General features: G+C 54.9%; 4 protein-coding genes across 5 annotated transcripts; 3 read left to right on the top strand and 1 right to left on the bottom strand.

Annotated features, from left to right (window-relative positions):
• The first annotated feature begins 381 nt into the window (after positions 1-381).
• On the top strand, positions 382-1,070 carry TIMM8A (translocase of inner mitochondrial membrane 8A). The gene is made up of 2 exons (XM_075720767.1): positions 382-504; positions 909-1,070. Exons 1-2 carry the CDS (start codon positions 382-384, stop codon positions 1,068-1,070), a joined length of 285 nt encoding a protein of 94 aa, XP_075576882.1.
• Positions 1,071-2,661: 1,591 nt separating this feature from the next.
• LOC104024727 (magnesium transporter NIPA2) lies at positions 2,662-8,402 on the bottom strand. Its single transcript, XM_075720569.1, has 5 exons — positions 8,264-8,402; positions 7,677-7,733; positions 6,861-6,951; positions 6,561-6,721; positions 2,662-4,000 (listed from the first exon to the last, which is right to left on the bottom strand). The coding sequence occupies exons 1-5, from the start codon at positions 8,400-8,402 to the stop codon at positions 3,378-3,380; spliced, it is 1,071 nt and encodes a 356-aa protein (XP_075576684.1). The 3' UTR covers positions 2,662-3,377.
• A 341-nt stretch (positions 8,403-8,743) lies between these two features.
• Positions 8,744-14,543, top strand: TAF7L (TATA-box binding protein associated factor 7 like). 2 transcript variants are annotated; one of them, XM_075720558.1, is made up of 11 exons: positions 8,744-8,876; positions 9,593-9,671; positions 9,834-9,967; positions 10,339-10,465; positions 10,674-10,732; positions 11,756-11,828; positions 12,237-12,350; positions 12,551-12,739; positions 12,839-12,951; positions 13,262-13,321; positions 13,930-14,543. In XM_075720558.1, the coding sequence occupies exons 1-11, from the start codon at positions 8,811-8,813 to the stop codon at positions 13,972-13,974; spliced, it is 1,059 nt and encodes a 352-aa protein (XP_075576673.1). In that variant the 5' UTR covers positions 8,744-8,810; the 3' UTR covers positions 13,975-14,543. The 2 variants fall into 2 exon arrangements, with proteins under 2 accessions (XP_075576673.1, XP_075576672.1); XM_075720557.1 differs by having other exon boundaries at positions 12,551-12,951.
• Positions 14,544-14,918: 375 nt separating this feature from the next.
• On the top strand, positions 14,919-19,721 carry LOC104026153 (aryl-hydrocarbon-interacting protein-like 1). The gene is made up of 7 exons (XM_009490447.2): positions 14,919-15,043; positions 15,763-15,942; positions 16,162-16,350; positions 16,427-16,603; positions 16,735-16,876; positions 17,336-17,790; positions 19,659-19,721. The coding sequence occupies exons 1-7, from the start codon at positions 14,948-14,950 to the stop codon at positions 19,719-19,721; spliced, it is 1,302 nt and encodes a 433-aa protein (XP_009488722.2). The 5' UTR covers positions 14,919-14,947.
• Positions 19,722-19,918: the final 197 nt, after the last annotated feature.

Genomic DNA, 19,918 nt, shown 5'->3' on the forward strand with positions numbered 1-19,918 from the left:
CTGGCCGTCCTGGGGCAAGCAGGGGCCTGAGGGGCCCTCATGGCCACCACCACAGCCCCCGTCACCGGCAGGGCCCCTCACAGCCAAGGACAGAGGCGGGGTCGCTGGCAGCCCCACCGGGCTCGGCCGGCGGCGACGGCCCGGGCCTGTGCACAATAAACAGTTCACCCACGCCGATGCATCGCTGGCTCTGCCACGCGCCTGCTCCGCCCCGCCGCCAGGGGGCGCCCGGCGGGAGGGCGAGCATGCGCAGTGCGCGCGGAAGGGGCGGGCGCTGCGCTTGCGCGCTGCGAGCGGGGCGCATGCGCGGCGGCGGCGCGGCGCGGCACGTGAAGGTCGCGGCGCGGCGGCACCGGTAATACCGGCGGTACCGGTGGCAGGATGGACGCGCCGTCCGCCGCCGGGCTGGGCGGCGCCGACCCCCAGCTTCAGCGCTTCATCGAGGTGGAGACGCAGAAGCAGCGCTTCCAGCAGCTGGTGCATCAGATGACCGAGCTCTGCTGGGTACGGGCGGCCCGCGAGCTGCGGGCGGGGCCGCCGGCTCCGGTGACCGGGGCGGCGGGGGGCGGGTCGCGGTGGCGGGGCAGGCGGGCTGGGACGCCGCGCTGACCCTTGCCCCCAGGGGGAGGAGGGAGATGGGGACAAAATGGCGCCGCTGTGTGAGCGGTCCCAGCCCCGGTGAGCCCGGGGGGGGGGGGGGGGCTCTCGGGAAGGGTGGCTCCGGGGGGGACGGGCCAGGAAGAGCCCCGGGCGGAGGGGCTAGATGCGCCCGAGAGGATGAGGTTCTTGAGGGGGGGGTGACGCCGGTGTGCCCGTGGGCTGGAGAAGCACGGGAGGCACAGCCCCGGTGTGCAGGGGGGGTCGGGCCTTGGTGCCCCCGGGACCAACGGGCCCCCCGCTGTGTGCAGGAGAAGTGCATGGACAAGCCGGGTCCGAAGCTGGACAGCCGGGCCGAGACGTGCTTCGTGAACTGCGTGGAACGCTTCATTGACACCAGCCAGTTCATCCTGAACCGGCTGGAGCAGACGCAGAAGTCTAAGTCAGCCTTCTCGGAGAGCCTGTCCGACTGAGTGGGACCTGTGCCCTGGGGGACGCTGGCCAGCCCCCCACGAGGCTGAGCCCTCCGCCGTGCCAGCTCCCGGTCACTCTGCCGCCTGAATGAGCCAGGATCAGCTCTGGGGTTTACGATTTAATTAAATGCCAGTCTCGGGGAAAGTTGCAGCCAGATGAGAGCCCACGACAGAGGCACAGTTGCTCCTCCTCGGGGCGACGTGCTGCTCCCGGCACCACGGGCCAGCAGCCATCGTTGTGCTGGGACTCCAGGGCTACTTGATGCTATGCAGGGAGCGTTTAGAATGCACCCGCTCAACTGAACGGAGGGGTGGTGATGCTTGCATCAGGGGGTGCTCCCAGTGCTGATGTGAATCTCGGCTCTGGGTGAGGCCAGCTTGTGACCGCTGCCTTAAACAGTGCTGCCCCAAATGAACGCTCCTGGGTAGATGCTAACAAGTCCTGCAGGTGCCACTGCTGTGCAGTCTGGTACAGCTGCCCTTAGTGAGAAAAGCTTGTTGGGCACAGTGATCATCCCAGGCAGTGTCGCTACTGGAAAATACTTTCAGGCTTCCATAGGTAAATTATTCACGTGGCCAAGTGACAAACTTTCAAATTGCAGCACAACTCTGTCGATACTGACTTGCTCCATTAACTGCTTTCCCCTCGACAATGTAATAAATATGAACTGGGTCAATTTTTAACACGAGATTCTCCTTTGTTCAGGTAGATGACCACTGACAATTGAAAATCTGGCTGCCTTGTCACTCTCCCTCCTTCCCAGTGATCCTGTTTATTGCAAAATTAGTAGGGAGGAGACATAATTGTCTTCTGGCTAGAAGGTCTGCTCTGAATTCTGATTTGTTGCTCAATTAATTTGGTCCCATGAATCAAACTTGTTTCTGGGAGAGGCTGTGGCCTTTCTTCCTCTTCCCCAAAGGGTTAACAGCTCTTGCTGTCCTGTAGAGGAGTAGTTTCTTTACAGAGACTAAATGCATGAAATAAATAACCGGTTACTTTATAACCTTGTGCACCTTCACCTGTGGAGATCACTGGAGAGAGGCTTATGGCTGTGTCTTCTGGACATCTGCCCCCAGGACACAGAGAGGAGCTTCTAACTGTAAAAAACAACAAAAATACTGATCTGCCCTCTGGAAAGGCAGCAGAGCATTTCAGCAGTGCTTATGTGCAGCATGGCTCTGGGAAGCCTGGAGTGACCCACTGGCAGTGGCTTGAAGCTCTGCACAGGACCCTGGTAAAGCAGTTGTGCACACATCCATTTGCTGTGGGTGGCTGGACAGGGTGTGTGAGTTCCTAACACGGGTGGCTTGTAGCCAGCAGCCTTTCTGGTCACAAATTCAGCATGTGTTAAACGGAGCTATGCAGATGTAAACCCACATAAGTGAGGACATAGCTGTCTAGTTATCTTTCAGAAACTTACCTCAATAGCTAAGGACTCTTAGGTCACTCCTGTTCCCACAGTAAGCGACTCCCTCCCCTATCCCTATCTTGAGTTTCTCTTGAGCATCCGCACCATTCTTCCTACCCCTGTAATACTTCACGCCTTTCAGCACTGTCCCACCTCGGTACAAATGTATCACTAGCCACTCATTAACTGAACAAATCAGTCTTTAATAGAATACAGTAAGCAGGTGCTTCATCAACCTGCACAGCAGATGTGAAGAGGTTGGTCCCTCCATAAGAGCCACAGCAGCACGTGGCAGCACCACTGAAGTTTTCTAGTTTTGGCTGTATTCTGTTCTTGGATGTGAATCTGTAAATAAATTCTAGCAGAGTAAGCAAAACAAGTACTTGACAGAGGAATTTTTGAATTAATATTCTGGGTATGTCATCTTTAAAGCCAGACATCCATCTTCTCTCCATGTAATCTTAGCACCATGTTAGATTACTTTGTAACTGTTAATCTTCTAAGTATGTTTTTAAAAAATGCTGCAAGGCCTCCCCAAATGCGTGGTCTTTGCATTCAGTAAGGGTTAGCACTGTATTAGTGCAGCAGGCCTCTGTGCAGACGAAGCCTGTGTCCTGATGAGGGTGGATCAATTCTTCATGTAAAAGAACAGTGAAGAGGCACCAGATCCCAGGAACTGGGCAGTTCCCAGGACTCCTGTCTGTAGCCACAGGAGGCTGCTGTCCCTGTCAGCCTCCTGGCAGTGGCAGGTCACCCACCTGGTGCCTGGGGCAGGTAGACAGTAATTGCCAACTCCTGCTAGCGCAGCGGTAGCTAGCAGCAGCTAAGGCAGCATGTTCAGCCTTGCAGTGGAGCTGCTCAGCAGTGGGAGCAGAAAGCTAGCAGTTCAGAGGCTTCCTCACACGCTTTCGCCTTCCTCCTCTGCACTCTGAGAGCCTTTGTCCTCTGAGGGCAGAAGAGGCTGGTGCTGACATGACTGATGCCTGTCTGCACTCCTCCACGAGGCATGAAGGTCTGCCCTGCCTTGCTGCAGGAAGAGGGGCAGGAGGTCAGGGGTGAAGGGCATGTCCCTGAAGGCATGCAGGAGGAAAATGCCAGACACGATGGTGAGGAAGCCGCTGATGGTACCGATGATGTTGTCTAGCACCATGTGTTGCCACTCCTTGAAGAGAATGGCAGAGCACATCATGACTGCTGTGGTGAACAGCACGTAGTAGACAGGTGTGACCACAGATGTGTTGAAGATGTCCAGGGCTTTGTTCAGATAGTTGATCTGGACGCTGATGCAGATCACCAAGCATACCAGGAGCACCCAGCCCAGTGGTTCTTTCAGGACTGGCTTCCCAGAAAACAGTTCTTTCAGGGCAATCCCCAAGCCTTTGACACAGGACACAGAAAGCGAGCCAATGGCAGAGCAGACCAAAACATAAACCAGGACGTTGCTCTGTCCGTAACGGGGTCCAGCCACAAAGATAAGCAGAAGGGAGCTCACCAGGACACACACAGCAAATACAATGAATCCTTGGGGAAAGAAGAATTAAAGAGCTCTATCAGAGAACAGTAAGCACCAGTGACAGATGTAACTGAACAGCAAGTACAGATGGAGGACAGGTGGGTAACTGCCCCATCAGTCTGTCTTTTTAGCCTCCACCTGTAGGGACCAGGTTTGGGAAGCAGAGTTGGTCTCCAGCCTGAGCAAAGTTGCAGAGACAACAGCTCTTTACAGTGCTGATCATAGCACAGCCCCACAAGTCAGCCTGTCAGGGCATACAGCCGCCCATGCTGGAAGGGGTAGAGGCACAGCCAGGCTCTGTGGCACTAGCAGAGGTGGGGGCTTGTTGGCCAGGAAAAAAAGGGGGCACAGCTCTGCAGGAGGCCCAGGAGGGTGGCGGAAGGCTTGGGAAATCCTAGCTGAACTCGGTGGGCTGTGGTGGGATAAAGAGGAAAGCACCACATCACAGGAGTGCGAGGCCCTGCCAGAGTGCTCTCTCTAATGAGCAGCAGCATCTACTTGTTACTCTGCTTTTCTCTTCTCCCTGTGCTTCCTTCCTCCATCTCTGGTGGCTTATTCTACCATTCATACTATTGCCCAAATCATATTCTTGCACCTTGATTCATCCTCTAACATAAATACTAGGACTACTCTATCTTGGGCATAACTCCTTGAATCAGTCATTCATCTTTGCCTGAAGTTCCTCCTCTGTCTTCCCTCAGCCATACCACTGCCACTCTCCTGTACAGGAATTCCCTCTCCTATCCCAGCACTGCCACAGGCCAACTCAGGACAAGGGAGGTGATTCAAGACAGCCAGCACGGAGTCACCAAGGGCAAGTCCTGCCTGACCAACCTAATGGCTTTCTATGAAGGAGTGACAGCATCAGTGGACAAGGGAAAAGCAACGGATGTCATCTATCTGGACTTCTGTAAAGCCTTTGACATGGTCTCCCACAACATCCTTCTCTCTAAATTGGGGAGATACAGATTTGATGGGTGGACTGTTCAGTGGATAAGGAAGTGGCTGGATGGTTGCATCCGGAGGGTAGTGATCAACGGCTTGATGTCCAGATGGAGACCAGTGACAACTGGTGTCCCTCAGGGGTCCATACTGGGACCAGTGCTGTTTAACATCTTCATCAATGACATAAACAGGGGGATTGAGTGCACCCTCAGCAAGTTTTCAGATGACACCAAGCTGAGTGGTGCAGCTGACATGCCAGAAGGACAAGATGTCATCGAGAGGGACCTGGACAAGCTGGAGAACCTGGACAACCTCATGAAATTCAACAAGGCCAAGTGCAAGGTCCTGCACCTGGGATGGGGCAACCCCCAATATCAATACAGGCTGGGGGATGAAGGGATTGAGAGCAGCCCTGCGGAGAAGGACTTGGGGGTACTGCTGGATGAAAAGCTGGACATGAGCCAGCAATGTGCACTTGCAGCCCAGAAAGCCAACCGTATCCTGGGCTGCATCAAAAGCAGCGTGGCCAGCAGGTCGAGGGAGGTGATTCTGCCCCAGTGAGACCTCACCTAGAGCACTGCGTCCAGCTCTGGAGCCCTCAACATAAGAAGGACATGGACCTGTTGGAGTGGGTCCAGAGGAGGGCCACAAAAATGATCCAAGGGCTGGAGCCCCTCTCCTACAAGGACAGGCTGAGAGAGTTGGGGTTGTTCAGCCTCGAGAAGAGAAGGCTGCGGGGAGACCTCATTGTGGCCTTCCAGTACTTAAAGGGGGCCTACAGGAAAGATGGGAACAATCTTTTTAGCAAGGCCTGTTGTGACAGGACAAGGAGTAATGGTTTTAAACTAAAGAAGAATAGATTTAGACTGGATATAAGGAAGCAATTTTTTACAATGAGAGTGGTGAAGCACTGGAACAGGTTGCCCAGAGAGGTAGTGGAGGCCCCATCCCTAGAAACATTGAAGGTCAGGTTGGATGGGGCTCTGAGCAACCTGATCTAGTTAAAGATGTCCCTGCTCACTGCAGGGGGGTTGGGCTACATGATCTCTAAAGGTCTCTTCCAACCAAAGCATTCATGAACTCCTTCTGCTGACAGCTGCAGCTAATTCCCATGATCTTCAATTTTTGCGCCTATACCTTACAGATAGTACAAAAAAAGCACACTTGGTAACTGTTAATGACCCAAGTTCTCATCCTTGCTTTGGCACAGACCCAGTGACTTGGGAGCATCACCCAGACTCTGCAAAGTGGGATTCCCATCTGCTTCCTTCATCTGGGGTGAAGAGGACTTGACAGTCCTAAAAAGCCATTCTGAAGCTGACATGTCTCCCTATGTTTTGAGCTAGTTAATAAGATGTAAATCCTCTGAGCACGTGCATTAAATGCTGTTTGACTGTCACCAATCTTTCATATTAGAGTGTGGAGACCCCAGTCTTTTCCCACCACAGAAGACAACCCACAAGCTATCCTGGACACAGGGGAATGTTTCCTCCACTGGTGCACAGAACAAGAAACAGCTCAATTACCATTTCGTTCAGTCCTTCCCAATCTAGCCAAGTTGTATCCTACCTTCTACTGTCATTTCCAAGCCTGAAGTTGACAGGACCCCTTTTATTTAAGCACCTGGATCTTTCAGCTTCTCTGCCATTGACTCCAGGCTGGAAACCTCTTCTTCCTGCGGAGCATGGATCACCATCACCGTGGAGCCCAGGATACTCAGGATGCAGCCAATCTTCCCATGAACATTCAGCTGCTCATTCAGGAAGGTGGAAGACAGAACTGCACTGAAAGACAGCAAAAAAACCCCAAACCAATTATGCCAAGGGATGGAGTACCTGAGGGAAGAGACAGAGGAAAGCAGAGGAATTGCTTTCCCTGCTAAGGGGTGTTAGGTGAAGTAAGGGTGTTTCTGAGGCTGCTTACCTAACAAGGACACTTAGAGCACCCAGTGGAGTTACCAGCGTTGCAGGGGCAAAGGCATAGGCAGCAAAATTTGCTGCTTCTCCAACACCCACTGCAAGACAAACTCTGTCAGGCGAGTATCAAAGTAGGAGCAATTCAGCATAATACAAGTTTGAGTGCAGTCAGAAGAGAGCCTCAGTTTCCACCCGAGCATCCCATGTTTCTCTGAGGTATGTTGTGCAACCGGGAAGGAACAGCACCAGAAAGAACAAGCAGAAGCTGATATAGGTTCTCTTGGGAAGAGAAGGTTCATGGTTACACATGGTGATCTTTAAGTCATACGTGGCTATGCAGCTGAGCAGTAACCACAGAAAAATATTTCCATAATGTCCTCAAAGCTTAATGGAGTTTTGACCCATTTCGTATTTCTAAGTCATGTTCTTCTCCTGGAGCAGATTTTACAGCTTTTTAAAGGGTAAATCAAGTACAATTGGTTATTAACATCAAAGAGTGTAAAACAGAGCTGCTTAAATTGCTGTAGCACTGAACCCATGGTGCTGGATGTGCTGTTTTAACTACATTGTCTGGGCAGGCTGTTTCAGAAGCACTTAACCCAACCCAGTTAGACAGCTCCTCAACTCCTATTTAGCAGAGGAAGATGGTAATGCATGAGACTTTAGAATATTTTAGAGTTATAATTAGATTAACAACATCCTCAGACACTGAGATAAAAATCAAGCAGTCAAACAACCATCATAATAATAAAACACAAAAGCAACTGGAAACAATGACACACTCTTAAGTGTGTCTTGCTAGGGTTTCAGAGCGGGTACTTACTGCACAGCAGCCCTGCCCACCAAAGCCATTCTTGCAGGTAGGCGTGACCTCCTTGCCCTAAGTAAGGAAGAAAGAGTAACAAGAAACCTCAGAGGAAGCTACACAAAAGGCTCACTGTCTTGCCAGAACTGCCTCAGAGAAGCAAGCAGGAGCGGTCCGATCTCCTCTACGCACAAGGCTGCCTTGGGTCTGCCTGCCCCGTCACATATTGGCCTGACCCAGACATGGGCAAGCACTGATTCTTTTACCCTAAAAGCAAAGATTTTATCCCCTGGTTCTCCCGCGTTTAAAAGGCAGCAGTTCCAAGAACGCGTGAGTGGTTACAGAAACGTGTCTTTGTGGGCTGTGGCTGCCCCCCCACCCCGGGAACAAAGTCTCCTTTTAGACAAAAAAGCTCCACAAGCAAGGAGCGGGGCGGCCAAGGCCCAGCGCTGGCCGGACTGTCGGGGCGGAGGCTGACGCGGCCTGCAGCGCCCGGGGAGCGCGCCGCGGGGGAGCAGCGGCGGCCCGGGGGGTGTCGGCCCGGGGGGAGGCACCGGGGCGCTCTGCCCCCCCCCCCGCCCCTCCCGGCCCGGGGCCGGCGGTACCTGCCCTGGCGCGGCCGCGGCGGCACAGCCGGAGCAGTCCCTTCTTCTTGAGGATGAAGCTGCCGCCGATGAAGGCGCTGGAGGCCAGGGCCAGGCCCAGCCCCACGTAGAAGCTGGGCCGCCCGTCGGCGCCCCCCATGGCGGCGCCGCCGCCGTTTCCGGTGCGCCGCCGCCGTTTCCGGTGCGCCGCCAACAGCCTTCCCCGGCGCCGGGCGGAGCGGAACGGGCGGCGCGGGCGGGGGGAGCCGACGCCGGCGCACTGGGCCTGGCTTCCGCCGCGGGGCGCGGGTGAGCAGGGCCGGAGGCGGCTCCGGCAGCGCGGCGAGGGGTTGGGGCGCCCGTGAGCGCTGGACAGGCCCTGCCGGGGGTGTCACCCCGACAGCAGCGCAGCCCCGGGCCACGGAAAGGCCCCAGCTCCCCCCGCCCGCCGCCCCTGTGCGGGACGCCCGTGGGCGAGAGCCTGGGCGTGCTGGGCTGGCGTTACCTTGTAGGAGCGTTCTTGGCGACGAGGTAATCGCATCTCGTTGTCTCAGGTGAAGAAGAAGGGATGAGTAAGAGCAAGGACGATGCTCCGCATGAGCTGGAGAGCCAGTTCGTGCTGCGGCTGCCGCCGGTAAGAGCCCGTTCGGTCTGCTGCAGCCGAAGGGGCCACCATCCCGTTTTACACGCAGCTCAGTCCGGTTTGCTTGGCGAGCACGGGGGTTGGGAGAGGGATTAGCAAGGCCGGTGAAGTCAGTGGGAAATCTGCAGACCTGGCAAGGGATGTGGAAGGGGCAGGACGCTTTTGCTCTTGGGTAGCCCATTCCTACTCATTTGAACAGATTTTCCACGGCTTCCTCTCAAGAGGTGCTCCTGTGACACGGAATAGGAGGCTCGGAAGACAACTTAAGAGTATTAGGGAGAAAACTTCTGTAAGAGTAGAGCTGTAGCAAGTGCTTGGTCTTCAGTTGCTATGGCTGTCAGTATACTTGACTTGTCAGATAGCTTAAAGCTGAGGCTGTGTCCTGCTGAGACCACAAGAGCTTGGTGAGGGGAGCTGTAACTTCCCCCAGAGCAGTGGTCCTCTGGCAGGGTGTCTCTGTCAGGCGCATCGCACCACTGTCACAGCTGTATCGTGTTGGGTGGTGTGAAGGGCATTTGGAATAGCAGAGCCACAGGGTTAACTTGTGGTATTGGGAGGAGGGTGCAATTTTTGTTGTGGCTCTTGCAGCTGTTTTTTTGCATTGGGATGGCAGGGGTGTTTAAAGCTGGGTAGGTTGGACAGAAGCCTTCGGTGATTCTTGGAGGAAGCACGCTCAGTCCTGACGTAAGTCTGTCCAACTTTCCCAGGAATATGCCTCCACTGTGCGGCGAGCGGTACAGTCCGGGAACGTCAACTTGAAGGACAGGCTCACCATTGAGCTACACGGTGAGTGAGCAGGATCAGAGCATCTTAAAACTCCTCTGACTGTCCACAACTGAAGCTGTGCAACTTGCATGTGTTTTCCTGTGAAATTTCTGCTGCCCAGGAACCTGTTGCTCAGTTTACTTGTTTAGTGACAACACTAACCTGTCCTGTGGCTTTCCACAGCGGATGGGCGCCACGGGATTGTCCGCGTAGACCGGGTGCCACTGGCGGCCAAGCTGGTGGATCTGCCCTGCATCATTGAGAGCTTAAAAACCATTGACAAGAAAACCTTCTATAAGACAGCGGATATTTGCCAGGTATGGGCTGTCCTTCTTGCCTGCCCCAACAGCTTAATTCCTTGCTCCCCTCTTGTACACTTTGGCAGCTGGACGCCCAGTATAACATGGCCAATTTCTGTATTCTCACAATTTCCCACTCCGCTTGGTGTTTAGAAGTCCCATTTCTGAAGCATGAAATGTGATTGTCCTTGTAACAGCTTAACTGCTGCTGGTTTAGGTATGAACTGAGCTGGGTGTGAAACATTGTGTTTGTTGTACCCCATGCCTGTGAATCCCTTTGGCTCACAACATGCAGCAGGCAGTCACTGTTCATTTTCCAGAAAAGCTTCCACATCCGTTTGTCCTTACAATTATGATAAACACCCTTTGTGTTTATGCGGGGATTCCAGATGCTTGTTTGCACTGTGGATGGTGATCTATACCCTCCTTTGGAAGAGCAAACTGTGACCACTGACCCCAAGGCAAACAAGAAGAAGGACAAGGACAGAGAGAAGAAATTCATCTGGAACCATGGCAGTGAGTAGAGGCTGTGCCAAACCCCTCCATCCCACCACCCCAGTGTCCCCACAGATGTGCAGGGCACTCACCACTGCCGTGTCCTGGCTGTGCTGCTGCTCCATTTTCAATGGTCTCTCTGTTCTTGAAGGGGTCTTCTCCCTTTTGGCACACAGCTTTCCCATTAGGCCATCTGCCTGACACATGCAATCTGTTTCCTCTGTCACAGTCACTCTTCCTCTGAAAAATGTACGGAAGAGACGATTCCGGAAGACAGCTAAGAAGAAGGTGAGTTGCTTCTCACACAGATGCAGATGTCATGTTACACAGACACACAGACTGCAGATGCAGTTACACAGAGCTGTAACTGTCTATTAGTCCAGAAAACATGTAATTTCTTAACATTGCTTCATGTGTTTCCTTGCCCAAGATGAGGGTGAAGGGAGGGTAGTAGATTTAAACACTTCTTTGAGTGCTTTCTCCATGTTTTCCAAGATGCTCCTTGAGGGTAAAAATCCTCTGTGCAGAGAACTGCTGGGCTCCATTCCTGCAGCTACCTTGCCATAGCACATCTCTTTCTGCTCATAGAGAAGAAGGGAAGACTCACATGGAAGCGAGGCTTCACTCATTCCTGCTTTCCCAGCTGAAATCTCTCTGTGCATGGCCCGTTCACTTCCCCAACAAGCAACACTACAAATAGAATAACTGTCGTGTCAGCTGGGGAAGTGACAACAGATGGAGCTCAGAGACTGTCTCCGTGCATATGCACAAGCCAGGCAAGGTGTTGGGGAGATGCAGCACTGTGAGGCTGGGAAGACTTGTTCTTCTCCGCTTTGCAGTTTCTGAGAACAGGAAGGAGTGCTATTTTGCATGACATTTGGGTAACAAATTACTTGAGACTTTCTTATAGCCCACAGGAGAGGTTTACTGTCACTGCATTAAGATTCCTGGCTAATTTAAAAGTGAAAAATGAAACCTTCTTTTGAGTGAGATGGGAAGGAGTTGAGTTGACCATCCATTAGGAGGCAATACCTCAAGGACTTTCTACATACACACGGAAAGTCTTATTTCATAAGTAGAAAAGCGAGAGTATACAACTCACCAAGGAGCTCTGTACAAAAAAGATGGATTACTTTCTGGAGGTGCATAAATTACTTCCAGGGTGAGCATGAGCAAAGGCTGAGCGGAAAGCGTAACAGAAGAAAGGCTTGAAATAGGGATCTGTCCAGAGGTGGAAGAAGTTGACCAGCACCAGCAGCCTGCACAAGGCATTTAACAGTGTCTCTGTTCTCTTTCCTCTTTCTGGCCCAGTATATTGAGTCTCCTGATGTGGAAAAAGAGGTGAAGCGTCTCTTGAGCACAGATGCTGAAGCTGTCAGTGTCCGTATCCTTTCAGGAGAAAAAAAGCTCAAGTGGGGGACAGGACGCTATGTGTGACCTGGGGGCTGTGGAAAGGAGAGACAAGTTCAGCTTTGTGTGGGTGTGAGAAACTGGGAGATAAGCCCGCAAGAGGCACTGAAGTTTTGGAGTTTCATCTTTGCCTTGTTCAAAGCTCATTGTTTCTTTATGGTGACCTTCCTCACGGGCTGTACCATTGTACTGAGCAGAAACTTAAGTAACAGCAGAGGAGAAGTCATCAAAAAAGGGAGCTGGGGTGGTTCATCCTGGATATCCATAGCTACAAGGCCAGACTTGTGGGAAGTGCAGTGATCTGCAGTTTTTAGCATTCTTTTGTCATACTGCATCTCTCATTTTCCTCTTTTTCCTTTGACTCATCTGTTCCTGCTGTCAGGCTGGGAAGTGATTGCTGAAGATGAAACAAAAGAAGTAGACAACCATGGTTCGCTCACCAGCCTGGACATCTCCTCCCCGGGGATGTCGGGACATAAGCAAGGCCATGGCTCAGGTGCAGTGGGGAAGGCTGTTATTTTCTTTCTAGCCACTAAGTAATCAGTTGGGCCCATTCTCACTGGCATAAGCCCTAACCAGGGCGAAGGAGAGAGGGCGTTGAGACAGACACCCTGTACTGACGTGGTCCCTGGCAGGCAAAGGGTGCTGGAAGGTCATCAGCTGTGTTTTTTCCTCTTCCCTTTTGCGCCCCCCTAGAACATGATGAACTGCGGGAGATATTTAATGACATCAGCAGCAGCAGCGAAGATGAAGATGAGAGGGATCATCATGATGACGAAGACCTGAACATCATGGACACTGAGGAGGACTTGGAGAGGCAGCTGCAGGACAAGCTGAATGAGTCTGATGGGCAGCAACAGGAGAGCGAGGGGTCCAACCAGATAGGTGAGTGGGTGGCAGAGCACAGCAGAAACACCGGGGTCAGGCAGACTGCGCTGCCCAGCTCTGCTACTGCTCTGGGTCTGAGCTCACTCTCTCTTCCAGTCATGGGGATCCAGAAACAGATTGACAGCCTGAAAAGTAAACTCCAGGAGACCCAGGACAGGAGGAAGCGCCAGGAAGATCTCATCATGAAAGTGGAGAACCTAGCCCTCAAGGTGAGAGCTCTCCTGGGGTCTCTTCAAGCCTTCTGCTTAGCACTGGCTTGCCATTAGATCCAGCAGACTTATTCAAGCTGCTGTCCTGGAAAAGCTAGGGGCCTTTGCCTGCTGGGTTAAAAATAATTGTGGTGTGACTATACACGCTCCAACACTGCCCCATGGAGGCAAAGCAATCCATGAAACTGCAGGAGATCAGGCTGGTTGTCAGTGTAGCTTGGGGCTTGCTGCACCATTTGCCGTGTTGCACCAGCACCCATTCAGCTGGGAACACGTTGGTAACTGTGGTCTGGCATGTTTGTCTCTGCAGACCCGTCTCCAGGCTGTGCTGGATGAGTTCAAGCAGCAGGAAGAGCGAGAGAAGCAGCAGGTGAGGAAACTCCCACAGTGGAGTGGGAAGGACTGGGGCATGACATGGTTCTAGGCTTGGCCTCTGACAAAGTTTCCTGAATCTTGTACCACACCAGCTGCTTTGAACTCCAGTGTTACAGGTCAGGTGTGGTTGCACCTCATCTATACTTGCATGGAGCTTCCTAAGGCACAAGAAGGTATAGGAAATGGGGTTGATTGCAGCCTTCCTTCTGGAGGAGCAGTGAGCCAAAACATGCCTAGTCAGCAGTCCAAGGCTGCTAGGGTTGCTGCTTGAGGTAAAACATGACACAAACCATGCTAGCACCCATGTACAAGAAAGGCAGTAGCTGTAGGGTCTTGGCAGATTTCCTGCCTGGGCAGCTCTGCTGAGTTTCAGCCAGGTACCAAGACAGGAGGTTCCCACTCCCAGGTTCCTGGTGTGTGGCTCCATGTTGTGGGTAGTGCTGAGTTCTGCCCCAGAGGTGCCCAGGCACAGCTCCCTGTGATGTACAGGCAGGGCTGCCGCTGGCGTGGGTGGAAGATCCACAGAAACAATGAAGTGCTTGGGCTGGAGCTGCCAGGAGTCCCAGCCATGCTTTACTGTAATGCCTCACTCCCTTTTCCCAGATGACATCCCTGCAGGAGCAGCTGGAGTCCCTCATGGAGAAGTGAGGAGCGGGCCTGGGTCTTGGTACCTGCAAGCAGAGCTGAAAGTGGTGTTCATCTGCCATGCTGAAGTATGCTCTAGTCATATACCTCTGCTGCCAGATGTGCTGCTGGGCAGTGCTAGAGGCTCTGTGTCCAGCGCTGCTCTCACATACATTGTGCTGGGCTTGGCTGAGTGGAGCTAAAGAATTGGACTGTGCTTGTGAGAGCAGCCAAAACACTGGATTTACTGTAAATATTCAGCACTGTTCTCCCAGAGGGGTTTAGTTCTCCCTGGGACAGTGCGGTGCAGCTATCTGCATCTTACTGAGTCTTTGGACTTGATGGGCTGCGGCCTGGTCTCTTTTTTTCTGTGGCTTGTTCTTGCATTTGGGGGATGCTTGTTTACTGCAAACCAGACTCAATAAAGTACCATTTCCAACCCTGATCTGTTCCTCCATAGTCTCCAGAGCACAGGCTAGCACCGCCTCTTGCCCCTGGCTAGTGCTCACACCAGCTTTGCTGGGCTCCTTTGCTGAGATGCTCCTTGTGTGGCTGGGTCAAAGGGAGACTGCATGCAAAGGAGACCCTGTGAGCTGTCACTCTATGGGAGGAATGAGGCCCTCCTGATCAGGGAGTTTCTTTAATTCCTTACAGACTAGGCAGGCAAATCCCAGATTAACCTGGCAGGGTAGGAAGAGGATTAGAAAGGCGGTTCCAGAACGCAGCAGAGGGCACCACGGGCTTCAGCAAGGGTGTGCCACAGTGGGAACACCCCCCCACCCTTGCAACCCGAAGGGCAGGGGAAGGGGAGAAGGCTTCCAAGCTCTGCCTCCAGCACAGAAAGCAAAAGGCCAGCAGCAGCCCTCAGAGGTGACATGTGTGTCCAGAAAGTCAAGAAAGGGAGCTACCCCGAGGAAGACGCAGAGCTCGGGAAGGGCCAGAGTGCGCCTGTGTGCATGTGCCTGTGACCTGCTCCTGGGGGCCAGCAGGAGTGGCCATGGAGGAAACCTACCTGCTGAATGTGGAAGGGGTCAAAAAGAAGATTCTGCATGGAGGCCAAGGGGAGCTGCCGAAGTTGCAGGATGGGAGCAAGGTAAGTCATCTTGGTTGTTACCCCAAAGCCCTAGGAGAGGGGAGCTGGGTCTGACACGGCCATCCCTGCCCTTTATGGGTAGATTCCCTGCTCACAAGCTGAGTTCCAGGTCTGTGGTATGGAGATAGATCCCATCTTCAAGAGAGCCATCGCAAGGGGTGGGTGCAGGAAGGGCTGTTTTGAGCACAGGCAGCCACATTGTCCTCATAGTGACAGCTGACATCACCCACTGCCTTCACCTTGCATTGGTGCTGTTACCCACCTCCTTCCTCTGTCCTGGGGCTGCCAGAGCTCAACAGCCACGATGGGTTGCTGGAAATCCTTTCCTGATGCATGTCAAACAGGAGTGAAGTATGCCAATGCAGAACTCTTGGGGTATTCCCCAAGCCCGTGGGTATGGGCAGATCAGTGTGGGTTCTGCCAGGTCCTGGTGTGTGGAAGCATTTGCTGTACTGGCTTATAAAGGGGAATCCAAAGAGCACAGCAAGATACAGCACCAATGGGTGTTAAGACACTCCACCATCTGCTTGCTGTCTGAGTGGGTATGAGGGACAATCTCCTTCTGTGGATAGAGAGCTGCCAATCAAACTAGCACCTCACTGGGAGCTGGCTTGGCCCCATGTCCTGGCCCCGTGGCAGACGGATCAGGGCTGGTGAGGGGCAGAGGGCTCTTACTGTGGTCCTCGACCTGGCTCAACACTGAGCTTTCTGTGGGGCAGATCACCTTCCACTTCCAGACACTGAAGGATAACTTTGAGCGGACAGTGATCGATGACAGCCGGGAAGCTGGCATCCCCATGGAGATCATCGTGGGCAAGATGTTCAAGCTGGAGATCTGGGAGACACTACTCAGCTCCATGAGAGCAGGGGAGGTGGCCGAGTTCTGGTGTGATGCCATTGTGAGTGAGGGGCCCACAGGTGCCCACACCCCTCTTTCCTGCAGAGCCAGGGCACAGGACCATGCACCCCAGCGATGCTCCAGCCTTGCCTGGTGCAAGCACAGGGGGCACAGGTGTCACTTAGCCACAACACGAGGGGGGGTGGGGCTGCCCCAGAGGAAGGGGGTGGGGTGGAGGCTGGCCCCATGCAGCTGAGCGGGGTGCTCCCCCTCCTTGCAGCACACAGGCATGTACGCCCTGGTCTCCAGGGGCATGCGGAGGATTGCGGAGGGCCGGGACCCCCTGGAAGGGCAGAAGCACCGCTGTGGCATGGGCAACATGTTTGACTACCACAGCACGGGCTATGATGACCTGGACGAGCTGCAGCGGACGCCGCAGCCCCTCATCTTCATCATGGAGTTGTTCCGGGTAAGGGGGATGGTGGGGATGGCTGCCAGTGCAGGAACAGCCAGGGCAGGTAGCTCAGCTCCTGCTTCCTGTGCAGGTGGAGGAGCCCTCGGCATACAAGCGTGACACCTGGGCCATGAGCAAGGAGGAGAAACTGGCAGCAGTGCCTGTACTGCACAGCGAGGGCAACCGCCTTGTCCTCCGCAAAGAGTTTGGGCAGGCAGCAGCGAAGTACCAGGAGGCTGTCATCTGCCTGAGGAACCTCCAGGCCAAGGTGAGCAGGACCTGGCCACCTCCTGTTATCCCTGCCTGGGTTTCCTCAGCAAAGCACTCCCCTGTGGACCCTGGGTGCCCAGGAGGGGATGGCCACAGCTGTGAACCACCCACTGTGGCTCCCTGGGGCAGGAGAAGCCATGGGAGGATGGCTGGCTAAAGCTGGAGAGCCTGGTCACACCGCTGGTGCTCAACTACTGCCAGTGTCAGCTGGAGCTGGGCGAGTACTATGAGGTGCTGGAGCACACGACAGAGCTCCTCCAGAAACACAACGGTACCCATGTCCTGCATATCCACCCCTCCCCCATCCTCTGGATCCCCCATCCATGACAATGCTCATCCCACATCCCTCTGCCTGTGATGGTGCTTGCGTCATCTGCATGCCCATGTCTACTGCAGAAACCATGGTCCTAGGTCCCCTTGCCCATGATGGCACCTGCACCCCATGTCCTCTAGGTGTCCCTGCCCATGATGTTGTCCAACATCATCCATATTCCCCCCTGCCCATGATGATCCCTGCACCCCAATGTCCCTGGTGCCCATGGTGGTACATGCATGGCCCAGGTTCCCCTGCCCATGATGGTATCCCTACCTACAAGTGTGCCCACCCCATGTTCCCCTGCCTATGATGGTACCTGTGCTCTGTGTCCCCTGGGTTCCCAGGGTCTCCAGCTTCTGTAGATGTTGACTCTGAGCTGCATAACCCCCGCCGGGGGCTCTCCTCTCCCAGCAGACAATGCTAAGGCCTATTTCAAGCGAGCAAAGGCCCATGCTGCTGTCTGGAATGAGCGGGAGGCGCGGGAGGACTTCCTACGGGTGGCTCACCTCGACCCCTCCATGGCGGCTGCCGTGAAGAAGGAGCTGAAGGAGCTGGGGGAGAGGATGAGGAAGAAGCATGTGGAGGATCGGAAGCGCTACCAGGGGCTCTTCCAGCCACCCCAGGGGCTGCAGGCCAGCAAGAGGCAGGAGAGTGGGGGGGTGGGCAACAGGGCGATGCTGCAGGAAGAGGTGTGCCAGGGTGAAGTTGGGGTCCTGGACACCACTGGCCAGGCGGAGCAGGGTGCAGGGACCAAAGAAGCAGAACAACCAGGGGCTGACCAAGCAGAACAAGGGACCCTCGGAGCTGGGTGTGAAGAGGCAGCACCAGGAGAAGCAGCCCAGGGTCAGTCTGTGGGGGTGGAGGTGGAAGCAAGGGATGGGACTGGACTTGGGGAAGAAGCAAACCTGGGTACCTGTGGGGCAGAGCCAGAGAGCTGGGGAGCAGAGAAGGAAGATGAGAAAGAAGAGGAGGGGGGAGGAAAAGAGGAGAGGGAGGAGGAGGAGAAGGTAGAGGAGGAGAAAGTGGAGGAGTACAAAGAGGAAGAGAGCCCAGCAGCAGAGATGGAAAACCTGGCTGTAGGGCAACGTGAGACAGCAGGGGGGACAGAGGCAGAAGGGCTCGGGCAGGGGCTGGAGCAGGGAGCCAGCAGGTCAGAGGGAGCTGGCACAGGGAGTGTGGCCAGGGCTGCGCCAGGCAGAGCCCCAGAGCCAGGGCCCCCCAGTGAGAGGCTGGGGCCAGCAGAGGAGCACCTGGAGCTGGAGGATGAAACACCCAGAGAGGCCCTGGAAGAGGAGAGCTGTGGTGAGCAGCGAGCAGGCAGTGGACGAGGAAATGCTGGGGAAGGCAACACCCCTCTAGTCAGCTTCACCCCTGGGGCAGCGCTCCAGGCTGGGCACTCAGGGGCAGACGAAGAGCTGGGCAGAGGGACAGAAGAACCCCCCTGCCCCATAATGGCCAGGGAAGGGGGTAATACACCCCCAGGGCAGTGCAGCGAGAGAAGAGAGCTTGGGGCCACAACCCTGGGGCAGAGCCAGCCTCAGGGCTGGTTACCCCCCGATGGGGGGAAAGCTGCCGGACCACTGACGAGGGGGCACCGCACAGGCAGTGGGGCTGCTGCACCCTGAGAGGGAGTCCCAGGGCTGGGGACTGGCTCTGCTGTGACATGGGAACAATGCCGTCCTCACCCTGCCGCTGCTGGGACCACCAGCCCCACTGTTCAGCAGTGCCTGCTGCCTCCCTGCCCCAACTCATCAGCTCCAGCACCTTTCAGCTGGGCCCCACTGAGCTTTGCTGGCTGAGAAATAAAAGCTTTTCCCTGGCACCATGTGCTGGATTTGTTCCTGGACGTGACTGGCTTCCCTGATGACAGCCCATGCCTCCTGCCTTGCCCTGCAGCCTGTGGCACAGGGATAGGGATGGGGCATTTTTCTCTACCCTTGAGAGGGGGAGTTAGAGAGGCTGTATTTCACCCCCCTTTTAAGCTCCTGAATCTCTCCTGTATGAAACCTGTCCCCGTACTTCCCTGCAGTAGCACCATGTCAGGCTTTTGCTCAGCACCACCAGCCCTTCCAGGCAGGGTGAGAGCAGGTCCAGCCCTACAAGTATCAGTCCTGGGCAGGCTTCACTGTCAGCCAGGGCTGGACTGCACCCTGTGCGGTGGGGAGGGCCTGAGAGCCCCAAGCCTTGTCCTGGGCTAGTCCTCAGCTGAGCCCCTCACTGTACCATGGAGACACAGGGAACATGGGCAGCACATGGGGCAGAGGCACCTGGACACCTCTGGGCACTGGAGACCTAAGGGGGCTCCAGGGAGAAGGCACGTGGGGAGAGGACTGCCTGGCCAGCATCCCACTGCTGCCTACATCCTTCCTGGGGCTGAAGGGTTTCCTACAGCAGAAGTTCCCAGGCAAGGAAGAGGCACTGTCCCCATACTGCGGGGGACACGTGGCCCTGAGCAGACCTTGCTGGAAGAGGACAAAAGAAGATGGTGGTCGGGGGACACACCTATGTCTGGGGAGCCCAGAGCTCTGCTCACAGCTTCTGCTCTGCCTCTAATGGTGACACACTCAGTGAGGGTGACACAGGGCACAGGGACATTCATGTCGCAGCAGCCCTACAGGAGCAGTGCCTGGATGGCACAGCACCAGGAGCTGCCCTGACTCAGCCGAGGTGCACGGATAGAAGAGGCCAGAGCACCGATCCAGGTCTCAGTATAAATACAAATTTATTCTCTTTCCAGAGCAGAGATGGCACGAAGCAGCAAGGACAGCAGCACCACAGTACATGGTTACCAGAGCGTTAGCCAGCCTGCTCCCCTCCCTGCTGCATCCCAGCTCCCAAACACAACCCGAGCACCCAGCCTGGCCACCACCACTCCCCGCACCTGGCACCAGTGCCAGCAGCTCCACCCTCATCCTGCCTTTTCCATCCTCCAGCTCCCCCCAGGCTGGGTACTCCTGACCTCACCCTCAGGCCAAAAACTCTCTCCTCCCCCTGCTC

Source organism: Pelecanus crispus, chromosome 13 (genome assembly GCF_030463565.1).
Source record: "Pelecanus crispus isolate bPelCri1 chromosome 13, bPelCri1.pri, whole genome shotgun sequence".
In the NCBI taxonomy this organism is placed as follows: Eukaryota; Metazoa; Chordata; class Aves; order Pelecaniformes; family Pelecanidae; genus Pelecanus; species Pelecanus crispus.

Excerpts from the sequence above, each read along its gene's own strand:
- LOC104026153 (XM_009490447.2), top strand. The coding sequence starts at position 14,948 with ATGGAGGAAACCTACCTGCTGAATGTGGAAGGGGTCAAAAAGAAGATT. Across the intron at positions 16,604-16,734 it reads TGAGGAACCTCCAGGCCAAG|GAGAAGCCATGGGAGGATGG; the intron begins GTGAGCAGGACC and ends TCCCTGGGGCAG. Across the intron at positions 16,877-17,335 it reads GCTCCTCCAGAAACACAACG|ACAATGCTAAGGCCTATTTC; the intron begins GTACCCATGTCC and ends CTCTCCCAGCAG.
- LOC104024727 (XM_075720569.1), bottom strand. The coding sequence starts at position 8,402 with ATGGGGGGCGCCGACGGGCGGCCCAGCTTCTACGTGGGGCTGGGCCTG. Across the intron at positions 6,952-7,676 it reads GTGGGCAGGGCTGCTGTGCA|TGGGTGTTGGAGAAGCAGCA; the intron begins GTAAGTACCCGC and ends TTTGTCTTGCAG. Across the intron at positions 4,001-6,560 it reads AGAGAAGCTGAAAGATCCAG|GATTCATTGTATTTGCTGTG; the intron begins GTGCTTAAATAA and ends TCTTTCCCCAAG.
- TAF7L (XM_075720557.1), top strand. The coding sequence starts at position 8,811 with ATGAGTAAGAGCAAGGACGATGCTCCGCATGAGCTGGAGAGCCAGTTC. Across the intron at positions 8,877-9,592 it reads TCGTGCTGCGGCTGCCGCCG|GAATATGCCTCCACTGTGCG; the intron begins GTAAGAGCCCGT and ends CAACTTTCCCAG. Across the intron at positions 13,322-13,929 it reads AAGAGCGAGAGAAGCAGCAG|ATGACATCCCTGCAGGAGCA; the intron begins GTGAGGAAACTC and ends CCCTTTTCCCAG.
- TIMM8A (XM_075720767.1), top strand. The coding sequence starts at position 382 with ATGGACGCGCCGTCCGCCGCCGGGCTGGGCGGCGCCGACCCCCAGCTT. Across the intron at positions 505-908 it reads AGATGACCGAGCTCTGCTGG|GAGAAGTGCATGGACAAGCC; the intron begins GTACGGGCGGCC and ends CGCTGTGTGCAG.